The sequence below is a fragment of the Podarcis muralis genome, chromosome Z, assembly GCF_964188315.1.
Source record: "Podarcis muralis chromosome Z, rPodMur119.hap1.1, whole genome shotgun sequence".
Taxonomy (NCBI): Eukaryota; Metazoa; Chordata; class Lepidosauria; order Squamata; family Lacertidae; genus Podarcis; species Podarcis muralis.
The window spans coordinates 28,419,802-28,436,909 of NC_135673.1; the positions used below are offsets into that span (position 1 = coordinate 28,419,802).

Below are 17,108 nucleotides of genomic sequence, written 5' to 3' on the forward strand. Positions count from 1 at the left end.
CAAGCCTTGGGGTTTCCCCATCCCTATTGATACCTGCTCTTGTGTAAAGATGGCTACATATGCCTCCACACTCAGAGAGCAAGTTTGCTATTAGTAGGTAAAAAGTGTAGACAACAACCTGTGCACAATGATGCTGGACTGCAAATACCATTACCCCTGAGCATTGGCTATGCTAGCTAGGGCTTTAAAAGGGGATTACAAAAATTAATGGGGGGTATTAATGATATCAAGAAATATATCAAGAGCCATATCATGATGGCTATACAGTATACCCTCCAGTATGAGAGTCAGAGCACCACTGAATTCCAGTTGCTGGGAATAACAAATGGGGAGGGAGCTGTTTTTAATGGGCAGTCAGGTCCGTTTCTTATGGCTGTGAAAAGTGAATCAAACAGTCCAGTTTCCTCAAGAACCCCAAACCCTTATCAAACATGCCCATTTCTCCTCTCCCTACCAAAGACACGCCTCACAGACTCCACAACTACTGTCCCCAGAATTTTCACAAATGTTTCTAATATTTAAGGAGGCCCCTTTCCTGGAAAGTCATGTTATGAAGATGTTATTGAATTATAGAACTGTAGATTTGGAAGGTGTGGGAATTAAACTCTAGTTTCCATTTAAAGAATTATATGGAAGAGAGCCCTAGTCATTCAACTCTTTAATTACCGGTAGTTCTCTTTTTCCTCCTATAAGAACAATGTAAGTCACTCTCTTTTAAAGTTAAAATAATGTGACTTTTCTTAGTGTGCTTGCGATTTGCAAGTGAAAATATACAATTCAGGTTGGTGTTACTGCCCCAACATCCTGCCAACCTAGCCATTGGAAAGCATACCCATGCAAGTATATAAATACGTACTGCTGTGGGGGGAAGGTAAATGGTGTTTCTATGCGCTTTGACTTCTGTTACAGTGTCCTGCCAGAAGCTGTTTAGTCATGCGGGCCACATGACCCAGAAAGCTGTCTGTGGACAAACGCTGGTTGCCTCGGCCTGAAAGTGGAGATGAGTGCCGCACCCCATAGTCAAATTCGACTGGACTTAACCATCCAGGGGTCCTTTACCTTACGTTGCTAATGCATCTTACATAGATTTGTACCTAAGACAAAACTGCTACAGACTAGTACTTTGAGGCAGACAGCAGCAGCACAACAAAACATAGCAGCTGCTCTAACTGTTAAGACTGATCATAACTGCCACTGCTGTACCAGCTGTAATAACTGCCTCAGATGGGAAGCATCACAGAGCTCTACAGCTCTTGTAAGCATTAACCATTTACTTAGCATTTTGGGTGCTTTCATCCCACAGAAGGGACCCTGAGGATCATCTACTCCAACCCACTGCAATGCAGGAATATGCAGATGCCCCTTACGGGGATGGTTGTTGTTGTGAGTTTGGCAGGCTGGTCTGTATGTTGCCTGAGTCCCTTCTAATTTCTGAGGTCCTGGCTCCAGCAATCTCATGGAGCATTCCATTACTGAAATAGCTGGGCATCTTTCTTGGTGAATTAATGGCCCTAAGTATTTAGTATAACAAAAGAGGTTGCTCTGTGCCAGAGGGCAAATGGGTGGACCCTCTCCCTCACCTGGCTGGTAGTGTGAAAGATAAAAAGAGAAAGGTGTTGTGAGCTGGAAGCAGGAAGGAGCTAGAGAGAAAGTGACAAGATTCCAAGGCTGTGTCTATGGGAGAAGCAAGGCCCTTTTGAAATACTTTATTGTCACTTGTACAACTTGTATACAGTGAGATTACACAAATGTGCGCTTCTCCCAATCGGGGAATCGAACCCCGGTCTCCTGCATGACACGCGGGGATACTTACCACTATACTAACGAGGGCTTTTGTGGTGCTGATACTGTGACTCCCTCCATTATAGGCTCAGGTTGTATATATGTGTCAATAAACAATATACAGCCGTACCTTGGTTGACGATCACCTTGCGAGTTGAACATTTTGGCTCCCGAACGCTGCAAACCTGGAAGAGAGTGTTCCGGTTTGCAAACGTTCTTTGGAACCCGAACGTCCAGCGCAACTTCCAATTGGCTGCAGGAGCTTCCTCTAGCCAATCGGAACTGCACCTTGATTTCTGAACATTTTGGAAGTCAAATGGACTTTTGGAACAGATTCTGTTTGGCTTCCAAGATACGACTGTATCCTAAAGACACCACAGTCTCTGCTGTCCCGCATGCTAAGGAAACTGAACCCTAGGTAAGCACCTGGAACCCCTGGAATCTCTCACCTCTCAGAGATTGGGGTGATGTGTGATGGTATCATAAGGGCAGCGATGCTACAAATATCCAGTAGGACATTCCTAACTGGGACCTTACTGGGGCAAAACTACATGGAATGTTTGTGCCTGAAGGTATTGTCAGGTATTGCAGTAGATATTATTGAATATTTAGAAAGTAGAATTGATAAACAAGCGGCTTTGATTTTCACTAACGCGGAGAAAGCATTTGATAATGTCTCCTGGCGATTTATGAAAGAGAATTTTAAAACAGTGGGAATTGGAGAAGGGTTTATAAAGGGTATAGAAGCCATATATCAAAATCAAACAGCCAAACACATCATAAACAACAACGTATCGGAAACTTATTGATATCTCTAAGGGGACCAGACAGGGGTGTCTTCTATCACCCCTGTTGTTTATATCTGTAGTGGAGGTTCTTAATAAGACATTGAGAGAAGCCTCAAAGGTGAAAGGTATCAAGGTTGGATACAAAGAATTTAAAATAAAAGCATTTGCGGACGATATAGTCTTAACCCTAGAAGATCCAAAGAGAAGTATACAAGAAGCTTTACAAAGAATAGAAGAATTCAGCAAAGTAGCAGGGTTCAAACTCAATAAGAACAAAACTAGTCAAAAACATAAGTAAAGAAGAGATAGAAGAACTGCAACAAGAGACTGGTATTATAGCGTCAAGAAAGTCAAATATCTAGGAATATGGTTGACGGCAAAAAACATAAACCTGTATAAAAACAACTATGAAATCACGTGGAGAGATATTAAGAAAGATCTAGACATATGGGACAGACTGAGACTATCCTTTTTAGGGAGAAAATCAGTGATTAAAATGAATGTTTTACCTAGAATGTTATTCTTGTTCCAAACAATTCCAGTGATTAAAGGATCAAAACAATTTAAAGAGTGGCAGAAAACATTGGCAAGATTTGTCTGGCAGGGAAAGAGGCCAAGAATAAAAATGAAGATTTTGGTTGACAAAAAAGAAAGAGGTGGCTTCGCCCTGCCAGACATGGGTATATACTATGAAGCAGCGTGCCTAATTTGGATAAGAGATTGGATAAAATTAGAAAATATGGACCTTCTAGATTTAGAAGGATATGACAACAGGTACAGGTGGCACTTGTACCTGTGGTATGATAAAGTGAAAGTCCACAGGGGTTTTTTAAATCATATAATTAGAGGACCTTTATATGAAGTATGGGAAAGAAATAAAAATCTGATAGAAAGGAAAACCCCTTGGTGGATATCACCAACAGATGTATTAATTATTAAGAAAGTCAACATGGAAGGAAAGAGAGCCACATATGAAGAGCTTATTAGAAAAACTGATCAAGGTATAAAGCTTAAGATGTATGAAGAAGTAGAGAATTTACTGACAGGGTGGTTACAGTACCACCAAGTTAATGAGATACTAAAAGAAGATAAAAAGAGGTTGGGATTTGAGGACAAGAAATCAAAATTTCATATAGACATTATAGAAGGTAAAAGCAAACTACTGTCAAAAATGTATGATTTATTATTGAACTGGTATACTAAAGATGAGGAGGTAAAAGAAGCCATGATTAAGTGGGCCATTGATTTCGGGCATAACATTGAATTAGAAGCGTGGCATGAATTGTGGAATGTAAATTTGAAATTTACAGCCTGTATGGCATTGCAAGAGAATATATGGAAAATGATATATAGGTGGCATCTTACGCCAGTAAAACTGGCAAAGATGTACAGAATGAAAAATAAGAAATGTTGGAAATGTGGAGAGGCGGAAGGAGACCTCTACCACATGTGGTGGAATTGTGGTAAAGTGAAGGGCTTTTGGGAATCAATTTACAATGAACTTTAAAAAGTTTTTAAGTATACCTTTCCAAAACGCCCGAAGCCTTTCTAATGGGATTGGTAGGGAAGGAAATTAAAAAGAAAGATAAAAACCTCTTTCTGTATGCCACGACGGCTGCAAGAACTATGTTGGCTCAGAATTGGAAAACAGATGTAATACCAACTATTATGGATTGGCAGGTTAAAATGATGAATTACGCAGAACTGGCTAGATTATCAGGGAGAATACGAGATCAGGATGAACAGAAGTTTCATGAAACTTGGAGTAAATATTTGCTGTATATAAGAGATAACTGTAAAACCTTAAAGACACTGGCAGGGTTAGATGAACTCTAACAGCATATGGTCAACCAGATAAACAAACAAAATACGCAATGTAAGAAAATGTACGATACTTACTGAAGGGGTGGAGGGAAGTCTGAAGCTCGGCAGAGCCAAAGATATATGTGAAATTTATTTGTATACTGAATGTATATTTAATGAAAATCAATAAAAAATTATTGATAAAAAAATGAAGGTATCGTCACAGTGCAAAATGGTTGAATTTGAGCTTTGAAAAGACATAAATCTTCTATCCAGGTTGATCACTATAATGAGAGCCAGCTGCATAGTGCCCTCAAAAGAGGAAGCATAAGATTTCTAAACTATCCCAAGACCCCTCGTCACTGTAGAATGGGGGAAAATGCTTTCCTTTCCAGTCAAAACTCAGCCATATTAATTTGATTATTTTTTGTTTCATCCCTGGTACAGAGTATATTATTAGAGAGCTAGTGGCCGAGTATGGACGTGAGAAGAAACCCAGGTTCAAATTTTTCCACTACTATGAAGAGCACTGCACAGCTTAATCTAACACCAAGGGTTGTTGTGAGAATAACATGAATTAACAATGTTGGCTGGTGTGAGCTCTTTTAAGGGTGACTTGGTGTCAGGCTCATATACAGTTTTAGTTCAGGTAGACTTAAGGGCCAGAGGCAGAGAAGGTAGGGATGTGGTTGGATTCCAGGGCAGGCAGACAAGACTCTTTAGCATTTTCTCATGGTGATGAGCTGTTTAGATAGAGAAGTTGGCTTGAAGTTTTAGGCAGTGGTTCTTTATTCTCTATGAATAAAGAACTTGAAAATTGCCAGGGGTCTTAGAGGATTACTTAATGATTTTTTTGCCTGATTCGTAGCAGTTGCAAATCATTGTGCTAGATATTTTATTGTACGGTATTACAATCCGAACTCCAGAGAATTCAAATTGTGATGCAATAAAAATGCAACATAAGAAATAAAAGAAGCAATAAAAATACAATTAAAAATCAATAATGGTATGCTGGAATGGGTGCAGGAATAAGACAGGTTTCTGAAGTCCCATCTTTGAAACACTCACCCCCGGGCAGTTTACCCTGGGAGAAAAATTTGGTAAAACTGAGCCATACAGTTTTGTACAGACCATACATTTAAAGCACATCTCTGCACAAGCACCCCGAACGAACCAGGTAGACCAGAGCTTGTGGTGCATTGCCACGGAATTCCACCAGAGTGGTGTAGCTTGCAGAGTGCTGAGCTATAGTCTCATTCTGCTTGGCTGCAGGTACAGCTAGCCAGGGTGGGAGACAACACTTTGGGAGGGAAAAAGAAAAAGGAGTTTGAGTTCCTGGCGTTCGACTGGATAGCAGGATAGCCTTTGAGCTGGGTGTGCAATTCGCCCTGAGGAAAGATCTACAGCCAGAGAAAGAAGTCTCTGAGCTGGGGGATACATTAAAAGACAACGTGCACACATGCACACCTATTTCTTGAAAGAATTCCATCTCCAGACACATCTTTTGTTTTACCAATTTTGTTGTGAAAATAAAACATTTTTCCTGTTTAACTAAGTCTCCAAGTGCTAGAGTTTTCTTCAAAAAGAAAAAGAAGAACCAAAATAAACAGTAGGAAGAGGGGGCACACCTCAAGTATGTATGCAGTCTCTTGTCTTCGAGGCCCTTCCAGCGTTGTGGGGGGAAAACACATTAAAAATTATGTCCCCAAATACATACATGGTGGTATGATAATCCTATGCAGGTGAGGGGATGTATGAGGTGGGTAAGCTGGGAGGAGGGCCAGCAAGTGCTGAAATTGGGAACACGGGAAACACACTATATACCATGATCACAGTGAAGCAAAAGCACAGAATAATTTGCGCAAGGACCTTTATTATCTTTAGGGCTGTATTCTGTTGTGGCACATATGCAGACAGGTATTTTATGAAATAAGGTAAGATGACAACAAAACACTAGAATTTCCCAATTTTGGTTGGTGTCCCCCACTTCCCCCCAAAGAAACCCAACAAAATTTGGCTGGATTTAATACTTTGGCCCATCATAAATTCAACTATGTCAGCATTTCATCACTTTATAATATGCAAAAAGTTATAGCTCTGTGGTAGAGCACATGCTTTGCATGCAGAAGGTCACAGGTTCTATCCCTGGCATCTCCAGGTAGGGCTGAGAAAGACCTACCTGGAGTAGGTCTTTCTGAAATGCCTTAGAGCAGCTGCCAGTCAGTGTAGACAATACTAAGCTAAATGGACCAATGATCTGTTTTTGGTATAAGGCAAATTTCTATGCTCATTCAACTGAATGTGAAGACACAGGTGTAACTGGCATAGCTGCTAGTCAGTGCTTTGTTTTCAAATGCTTGCCACATGCTACTGTGGGTAAAAGGTACCCACTTGTTATGGGGTTTATCTGCTTATCTTTCTGGCATACCAAATTGCACAGATTAAAAACAAAAAATGACACCGTTTGCTACCACAAAACCAGCCCTGACTCAGGACCACTCAAAATACAATTGAGAAGAAAAGCACCAATCTATATATAGAAACAGTAACTTTCCACCTCCACCGTGAGGAATGAGCTGAACGGCAAAGGTTGTTCAAATGCTGCTTGATGCTCTCTGCTGAAATAGCCTTCTCCCAACATCAATCACAAGGTGTGCTGCCTACTGGAAAAAGTCAATGCGCCATGTGCTGACTGCACGATGTTTGCAAATGCCTTTCGGAAGCACATTGTGAGTTATACCGGGGCTTCTGTTCAATCAAATGCTCTTTGAACGCCTTGCATACTTCCAGTTTTGTTTTCTATATTAAGCTGGAGGCCAGAAAGTGGCGGCAACCTTCTTTATCGGGTGACTTGTATACAGTATCAGGCACTTGCAGAATTCATCTGAAGTTAGGAGGCAATTTGCAACGGTAGGATTCTCATTCTTTCTATTGTTTTTAGTTATCTAGCTCTGATCTTTTCTCATTAGAAGTTGACAATGAATTTGATCTTAACTGTAAGTTAGTTGTTATAGAACTTTTGCGCTGGAGATGAAAGAAAATGTTTATTGGTTTTTATTTAAAATATTTGAAATATTTGCAAATGGAATAAATGGGTAGAGGAATGGATTATATATACAGCTTGCTCCAATGTATGCAGATGTACAGTCTTTAGAAAGGGAAAACTGAGTGTTAAATGTTGTACCTTTTAAAAAGGAATTTTACATTTGGAAGAATGTAGAATTATGATAATCATTTTATTTTATTGTCCTGGCTAGAATTTTCTGCTTCCACCCTTGATCTCAGCCTGCTTTAGATGCAATATTATTGCTACCTTTGTTCCTACAGCAGCTCTGAATGAAGGGAAACTATGCATAAAAAGAAAAGAGGGGCACACAATATTTCGGCAACAACTTTAGACCATAGCCTCCACACAGAGATCACAATTGAGACACACGTGTCCATTAAAGTGGTACTCTGTAGATGTTTTGGACTATCGTTTCAATCAACCCCAGCTCTGTAAACCAATTTGAAGTTCTATTACAATTATGCATAATGTTGTAAAATAAAGAAAATAATCTGCAGGACATGATGCTGACAGTGGCTGCATGAAAGCATCCATGTGGCAGTCATGATGTGTAAAAGGTCCTTATATCGCCTCATGTGCTCATCAGTTACATTTATAGCCTATCTTTCCTCCAGGGAACTCAAAGCAGTTCACCCACCCACCTGATTTTTATTACCATAGTCGCCCTGTGTGGTGCGTTCGGCGCAGAGGTAGTAACTTACCTAAAATGCTTCAGTGAACTTCATGACTGAGTAGGGATATGTGAAGAAGGGCCTTTGAGCTGCTTCTTTTTTTCATGTGTGATGCCCCAAATTCAATCCCCGGCATCTCCCAAGTATGGTTGGTAGTGTCTCCTGTCTGAAACATTGGAGAGCCACTTCCAGCCAATGTCAACAGCACTGAGCTAGATGGATCAATGGAGACTTAAACAGCTTCCTATATTCCTAAACTAGGCCCCACTGATCTAAGCACTATACCAGACCACACTCAAGCCTCAGTTCTACATCAGTGTCAATAGTCACTGTGGCTGTGTACTACCAGCCTGAAGGTAACAGTGTGCATTTCAGCAGTTGCAAAGAGAGACTTTTCCATGTGTCCTCTGCTGTGTGGAGCACTGCCACTGAGAAGGGCCAAGGCTCAATGAAGCTCACTGATAAAGCAGTTGCTTTCCATGCAGAAGGTCTCAGGCTCAATCCCTAAAAGCTCTGGGTAGTATTTGAAAAGGACCCTGAAGCCCTGGGGAACAGCAGTCAGCCAGTGTTGGCAATACTGAGTTAGACTTTCTGTAGGGCACTTTCCTGGTTCCTATGTCTCCTAAGAGTAGCTGAACAGTAGAGCATCTGCTTTACATGCAGAAGGTCTCAGGTTCAATCTCAGCATCTCCAGGTAGGGCTGGGAGATGGTCTGACTTAGCATTGGACATCTTCATGTGTTTTCTTTATAGCTGCCTCACAGGGGCCGTAAATGTTTAAAGTACTCTCTTGTGCTAGGTCTTTAAAATAGAAATAAAAAATTAAATACCCCATCACAGTTCTTGGGGGGGGGGGGATTCACAAAAGCTGCCAGGCATTGTGTGGGTTAATATGAGGAATCATTCAGAAAACACAGGCTCTATAAGCAGCAGGCTTTGAGATCATCTGCACATATTTTTGTATGTGATTTTGGTGTGCCAGATAGGCCACCTGAGATCCAGGGGGAAGATGAAGTATATTCAGCACTCACACAAAATTATAATTCGCAGAATTTTGTGTGAATGCTGAATATATTGTCTTCGATTTTTCTACCTAGTCCCAGTTCCTTCACAGTAATACAAGTTCCTACAATCCTTAGGAGGTAAAGTCATGGCAATTAAGCAAGCTTGAAATAGGTGTAAGTTGCAATATGAAGACAGGCACGTCCTCAGTAATGCTCTAACTTGCAGAAACGTCATGAGGAACAGGCTTCAGAGTGCATTTTAAAATAAAGAAACAATCTGGTTAAAAGCTGGATATCATAGAATCACCATATTGGAAGAAACTGTCTTGCTTATTGTGCACTTGTTAAAGGCAACCCATCTCTCTCTTCAAGCCTCTTTGTTCCTGCATAGGAGGCTTCACCTTGGGTTCACCTCTGTATGTTAAGAGAGAAATAACCATGAATTATTAAGCCACCGTCCTTTAGTGACTCATGGAACAAGCAGCTATAAATTATGAGTTTGTCTTATTTTCTTTCTTTTTCTTTTTTTCTTTAAGGGCCAAACTGCTCTCATCTCCCTGCTTCTGTTAAACTCTAACTGGCAAATGTCAATACCCATTTGGCAAGATGGCATACACAAAAAATGTGCATTACAGTCAGGTATTATATATACCTGGTGGCAAATATGTGGAGGTTTGACTACTACTGCTTAAGTAGAAAGCAAAGAGTGGAGGAGGGGGAGGTTATGTAGAAGACTCTTAGCAAATGGGTGCAGGAAGTAGAACTTGAAAGAAACCCATAAATAAAAATCCCCCTTACATACTTTTTATAGCACATTGCTGGTTTTTCCATTGTCTCGCAGACTAAAATGCCCACATTTATTTTTAACTTCAGGCAACACTGCTTGAAATTTCCAGGCTGCCAGTTAAGTATAGTGGTAAGAAGATGGTTACTCAGACTTCATAAGACATAGGGATGGTTCACACTTGTGAGCTTAGCCCATCAGATGCCAAGGAAATAAACAACTACAGTGGTACCTCGGATTACATACGCTTCAGGTTACAGACGCTTCAGCTTACAGACTCTGCTAACTCAGAAATAGTACCTTGGAACTGCAGCGGCGCAGTTTCAGGTTAAGAACAGACCTCCAGATCGAATTATGGTAAGTTCTTAACCTGAGGTACCACTGCACCTGACTTTTAGGAAATATCTGAAGGCAGCCCTGTTTAGGGAAGTTTTTAATGTTTGATGTTTTATCGAGTTTTTAATATTCTGTTGGGAGCTGCCCAGAGTGGCTGGGGAGACCCGGCCAGATGGGTGAGGTATAAGTAATTATTATTATTATTATTATTATTATTATTACTACTACTACTACTGCTGCTGCTGCTACTACTACTGCTACTACTACTGCTACTACTCCTACAGTGGTACCTCAGATTAAGTACTTAATTCGTTCCGGAGGTCCGTTCTTAACCTGAAACTGTTCTTAACCTGAAGTACCACTTTAGCTAATGGGGCCTCCTGCTGCTGCCGCGCCGCCAGAGCACGATTTCTGTTCTCATCCTGAAGTAAAGTTCTTAACCTGAGGTAATATTTCTGGGTTAGCAGAGTCTGTAACCTGAAGCGTATGTAACCCGAGGTACCACTGTATTACTACTTTGGTTGGTTGCTTCACAGTGTGCTGAATTGGTTAGAGTATTGGACTAGGGCAGGGGTCAGGAAACTTTTTCAGCATGGGGGCTGATCCACTGCCCTTCAGACCTTGTGGGGGGCCGGACTATATTTTGGAAGAAAAGAAATGAACGAATTTCTATGCCCCACAAATAACCCAGAGATGCATTTTAAATAAAAGGACACATTCTACTCATGTAAAAACATGCTGATTCCCGGACTGTCTGCGGGCCGGATTTAGAAAGTGATTGGGCTGGATCTGGCCCCCAGGCCTTAGTTTGCCTACCCATGGACTAGGGCCTGGGAGACTAGGTTTCAAACCCTCACTCAGCTATGAAGCAAACTGGGTGACCTTGCTCTGTCAGCCTAACCAGGGTGAAACATTCATGGTGCCTAAACAGAGGAGACACATACCGCCCCCACAAATAAAAAGGGGATACAGATTTGCATTAAAATGTTCATATGCTTATAGACAGGCATAGATTTTAAAAAAAATACACGCTAAAGATTAAATTTAGGGTCACTGATCTTTTTTTAGGTCTGTGGACACATTTGGATTTTGGAGTGACCACTACTCACTCTGTTAACTTCCCTCCCCTTGATCAACACCCTCTTCCACAAAGGAGTTTGTCTTATTAGGTGGTTTTCCCCACTATATGCAGTTCCCACGAATGTAGCCCCCACATAAGTAGGGAGTCACCTGTACCCACCTCCTGCAAAGCCATGGGGCCAAACTCTGGGTTGACTGGGGTGGTGATGTTAAAGGCTTGCATCCTGATCAAATCTGACCCATCTGTGCCAAAATTCTGGTCCATCTCTACAGGTCTGGTTGGCCAGTTTGTCTCATGGGCTAGTTCCCAGATGTTGCCAGTATTCTGTGGTTACAGAATTTGGGCCTGGTCTTCAGGTACATAAAATCTTGTGATGGCATAATGGACTATGTACCATAGCAGGTGGAGACTCACATATTTGAATGTTCTCTTAACCTAATGTATTGTAAACTACACTGTGATCCTAAGACAAAGAGCAGTATAAAAATTTAACAACAGATGTCATAACTTTTCAACTTGCTGGGAGATTTCTTTTTTGTTTTAACAATGAGGAGTATTCAAGGCCTGAAGGGCCCTACAAGGCATCTTGGACTTCATTTCTGCTTAGCAATCTGTGTGTCGCAGGAGACAAGAGGCTGTTTTTAAAACATGGTTTAACATTAAGTAATGTGCTTTATGGGACGCGGGTGGCGCTGTGGGTTAAGGCCTCAGCGCCTAGGGCTTGCCGATCGAAAGGTCGGCGGTTCGAATCCCCGCGGCGGGGTGCGCTTCCGTTGCTCAGTCCCAGGTTCGAAAGCACCCCCGGGTGCAAGTAGATAAATAGGGACCGCTTACTAGCGGGAAGGTAAACGGCGTTCCGTGTGCTGCGCTGGCTCGCCAGATGCAGCTTGTCACGCTGGCCACGTGACCCAGAAGTGTCTGCGGACAGCGCTGGCCCCCGGCCTATAGAGTGAGATGGGCGCACAACCCTAGAGTCTGTCAAGACTGGCCCGTATGGGCAGGGGTACCTTTACCTTTACCTTTAATGTGCTTTATCCATCACTATCAAATCCATATTAAGTGTATACATTTTGTTACTAATAGCACTGGACTATAAAACATTCCATGCTGTTAAGGCAGCAATATATCATGCATTCTGACTTGTGCAATAAAGCAGAATAAGAAATACAGCCAGATTGTATTTACACTGTGCAGGATTGATCAAATGGAGGGCAAAGCTTCCCAGAATTTTCATTACCGTGTCCGGAAGAGACAGTTCTGTTTATGTAAGCTGTATTTCATTTCATCGCTCCAAATCCCATACCTTCACTTATACTAATTTGAAATGTTCCTGGAGTTTACGAAAAGTCAATAAACGCCGCGGGGGGGGGGGGGGGGAGGAAATCCTGCTCTTCTGAATCTGTCCTGAGGAACAAAGTGAGCTGTGAAAGAACCATGAAAGCCAACAAGACTTTGGCCAAGCTCAGCAATGAGTATCATGAGCACAACATGTCACTAACTTAATGTGTGGTTGTTGGCACATTAGATTGGTGGTGCGTCTTTGTATTGGATGAAGGGAACCACATGCCATTGGTGGGTGGTGCCAAATGCAAAAATGGGTGGACCATTGGATGGGACTCTTACGTTTGTCAAGCTGGCTACATTCCAGCCACGCAAAAGTTTCTATAAGCCAGTTTGAATCACTAACAGGTAACAATCCCCTGCCTCTCCAAATCTCTCCATCCATGAAAGCAAAAGGCACTGTCACAGTTCAATAACACATTTCAGCCAGGCAAAGGGACTTGAGGAGAGTGCAGAGCAAGGCTGGTGAAAGTGTAGCATGCATGAGGAGAAGGAATGTGGGAAGAGTACCAAGGGCTGAATAGAGAGACCGAGAGGGTGACTTCTTGGTCACAGGCCACAGGTTCTTCACCCCATTGTAGTCTTGGAAGTGGATAACCACTTCAGCATTGACTGTGTAAGACACTTCTGCTTGGAGATCTGCACTGGTTACTGATTTGTTTACGGGCCAAGTTCTAGGTGTTTTTATTGGTATATAAAGCCCTTACTGGCTTGGGACGGGAATCACCTCACCCCATATGTGCCCACTCAACTGCTTCAATCTGCAGAACTGGCACTTTTACAGATGCCACATGGTACTTGTTCACACTTGTAAGAAAAGCACCTACACTTTGGAACTCCCTGCCTATTGACATCAGGCAGGCAGGTGCCTTCACTGCATTCCTTCCAGCGCATGCTTAGAACATTTTTCTTTAGGACAGCTTCCCAGACATGTAGATGCTGATATAAATCTCTTTACTGCAGGTTCTATTTATAAAATTGATTTTAATTACTTATTTTTAGCTGTTTTCATTTATAATTTTAATATTTCTTGGAAACAGCTTAGAGGTGTTGTTACATATATAAATACTGTTAAGTGAAATAAATAAAAAACAAACAAACTATAGAGTAAATCATTTTTTGTGTTTTCTTCAGCTGTAGGTGTAGAGTTATCATTTGCAGCAGAGCTCCAGCCACGAGGTGTCTTTTGAGAGTGTCACTCAAAATCAAATAGAAGATCATTTCATTACAGTAGCTGCAACACTTCAGATGATACTTGCTTCAGTCTGACTCGTCACCATGCACAGCTTTGGTGCATCCAGACAGGAAACCACCCTCTCCCTTGATGTAAAATTCATTTGAAAAAGGACATGAGTTTGTTATCTGTTTCTATCAAAATCCAATGGATGCCATGGCCAATGAAAAGACCAACTCATAAATATGATAAAAGTAGCTGAAGAAGGCCCTACACATAAATCTCTAAGATTTGGAGAAACAAATCCTAGCAAGCCTCCAAAAGAATCTTCGTAAGATTTCTGGAATACATTTTTTACATTGGAGAGAATGCCAAGAAAACAGACAATTCATGGATTCCACGTCTGCAGCTTCTCCAGTTGCCTTATATCCTCATTTCCTTTTCACAAGGTTTCAAGGGGGGTAAATCTTTAGCTGGTTACCTTACATTTCCACCAGCGTCTCTGCTCCCTCCTGAAAAGCACCATGGTGGCTGATGGCCCGGATTGCAATGGGGAGAATGATTTCTCAAAGCGTTTCTATGCAGTCATGTACACCATCATCTTGGTTCCTGGGCTGATTGGGAACATTTTAGCCCTCTGGGTATTTTATGGGTACATGAAAGAAACAAAGCGGGCTGTGATTTTTATGATCAACCTTGCGATTGCAGACTTGGCACAAGTTTTGTCTTTGCCGCTGAGGATTTTCTACTACCTGTCAGAAAGCTGGCACCTTGGGAAGGAGCTGTGCATGTTTTGCTTCTACCTGAAATATGTCAACATGTATGCAAGCATCTACTTCTTGGTTTGCATCAGTGTGAGGCGGTTCTTATTCCTCATGTATCCCTTTAGGTTCAGCGACTGCAAACGCATCTACGATGTGTACGTTTGCATTGCTGGGTGGATTCTAGTCTGTGTTGGCTGCTTGCCTTTCCCCCTTCTACGACTCACCTCTAATGAGACACAAATTAGTAATAAATGCTTTGTGGATCTTCCAGTGAAGGCTGTTGATGGTACCATCTCTATAGTAATGATGTCCTTTGGTGAACTAGTTGGATTTGTAACTCCTCTGCTGATCATCGTCTATTGTTCGTGGAAGACCATCTTATCTCTAAAAGAAAAAAATTCAGTTTCCCAAGACCTTGGAGAGAAACGGAAAGCTCTGAAGATGATCCTGACTTGTGCCGTGGTCTTTCTGATTTGCTTTGCACCTTACCACATCAGCTTCCCGTTGGATTACTTTGTGAAAGCCAACAAGATAAAAGACTGCTATGCCCGAAAAGTGATTTTGATATTCCACACGGTGGCCTTGTGCCTTGCCAGCTTAAACTCTTGTGCAGACCCTGTCATTTATTATTTTACCACAGATGAGTTCCGAAGACGGCTTTCAAGGCAAGATTTGCAGGACAGCATTCAGCTCCATAACACACGCTATGAAAATACAAATGGCCCAGAGCAGCAGACCTCACTTGGCTGTGTGGCAGAAAATCCAAGTCATACTGTTTGAAGTGGGTAAACCTGACTCTATGGGCTTAAAACTCTACTGGTGTGGCAAGGCAATGGTCTGGTCCCTTTGCAATCTGTGGACTAGCTGGCTTTCATGCTTTGACCAATGGAACTTTTGTGTTTTGCCTGCACTTCCACTGATACTACTGATTTTAAATAATATTCAAAATTATACCAACACTTGTATTTAATTGCATACTGGAACATTAGCATTTGACTAAATAGACATTTTTGCTTATCCAGAAGTGACACAGTGCTGGTGCTTGGGGTTTTGCAAGGAGATATGGGATTGTATTCAACATAGCGTTCAGCAGCTCATTTCATTGTCTCAGTGATTTATTCTTGTGCAATGGAGCCCTATCCACCTCTTCTCCCCCTGCATGCCCCCTAAATCTATTCTTGGTTTCCTTCCATCCCTCCAGATCAGATTTGGGTTTGGTATAGGGTACATATGAGGGGAGGAGGAAATAGCATTGTTCTAGTGCTAAGTCTTACATAACTTTGATAGATACAATCCTAAACCCCATTATGTCCAATAGTCACTGGCTGACTTCTCCTCCATGAACTGGTTTAATCTTTTTTTAAAAAGCCATCTAAGGTAGTGGTCACCCTCACGTCCTATAGCAGTGAACTGCTGATATTCACTAGGAAATACTAGCTGGCTACATTGGCAAGCAGTGCTGAGGAATGTTACAAAGTACTTTTAAAACTCACAGCTATCCATGGAGTCACAGGTTAATTCAGTGTCCGGGATGGCTATCTACCAGCTCCACCTAGTACGTAAGCTAAGACCTTACTTGCCTGTGCATTGTCTCACCACAGTGGTACATGCACTGGTTCTCTCCTGCTTGGACTACTGCAATGTGCTCTCTGTGGGGCTACCTTTGAAGGTGACTCAGAAACCACAACTAATCCAGAATGCGGCAGCTAGACTGGTGACTGGGAGCAGCCACCGAGACCATATAGCACCAGTCCTGAAAGACCTACATTGGCTCCCAGTATGTTTCCGAGTACAATTCAAAGTGTTGGTGCTGACCTTTAAAGCCCTAAACAGTCAATATGTTGTTGTTGTTGTTGTTGTTGTTGTTGTTGTTGTTGTTGTTGTTGTTGTTGTTGTTATAAGTTCCATTAAGTTCTCTGGGACATATTTCAGGGTAAAAATGTATGTAAATCCGTACACAGCAGTATAATGTTAAGAGCCTTTGTTGTTTGCGATTTTTATACCTCATAATACACAACAAGATTACCAACACACTTATTAGAGATTAGTTGCATCTGCATTCATGATTTAGGATGTGGACCCATTTCACTGTTTACAACAATGGAATATGGAGCTTGCAGTCCTCTAAGTTTTGTTGGACTATGGCTCCCATCATCGCTGGCCACTGGCTGGATAGGCTGAGGCTGATGGGAACTGGGTTCCAACAACATCCAAAGTTGCCAATGACTCCTCAGCTCTCAAGGGTGGCTTTGTGGCATCCCCATGTGCTGGATCAGATGTAGGAACATAAGAAGAGGCCTTCTCGATCAGGCCAAAAGCCCACTGAGTCCAACAAACACTTCTCACTGTGGCCAAGCAGATGCCTATAGAATCTGGCTGGGGCTGGTGGGGATTCTCTTCCAAAACATCTGAAGGACCCCAGACCCCCTTGGCAAAGGCTGTGTTAGAGGGATAGTTGTTCCTGAAAATAATCGTGTGTGTCCTGGAACATTGGTGCAAGTGGGAGAGGGGGAT

General features: G+C 42.0%; 1 protein-coding gene across 1 annotated transcript; it reads left to right on the forward strand.

Annotated features, from left to right (window-relative positions):
• Positions 1-6,726: 6,726 nt before the first annotated feature.
• GPR174 (G protein-coupled receptor 174) lies at positions 6,727-16,584 on the forward strand. The gene is made up of 2 exons (XM_028715388.2): positions 6,727-7,283; positions 13,791-16,584. Exon 2 carries the CDS (start codon positions 14,355-14,357, stop codon positions 15,372-15,374), a length of 1,020 nt encoding a protein of 339 aa, XP_028571221.2. The 5' UTR covers positions 6,727-7,283; positions 13,791-14,354; the 3' UTR covers positions 15,375-16,584.
• Positions 16,585-17,108: the final 524 nt, after the last annotated feature.

Bases quoted from the DNA above. Each gene is read 5' to 3' on its own strand.
- GPR174 (XM_028715388.2), top strand. From the start codon at position 14,355: ATGGTGGCTGATGGCCCGGATTGCAATGGGGAGAATGATTTCTCAAAG.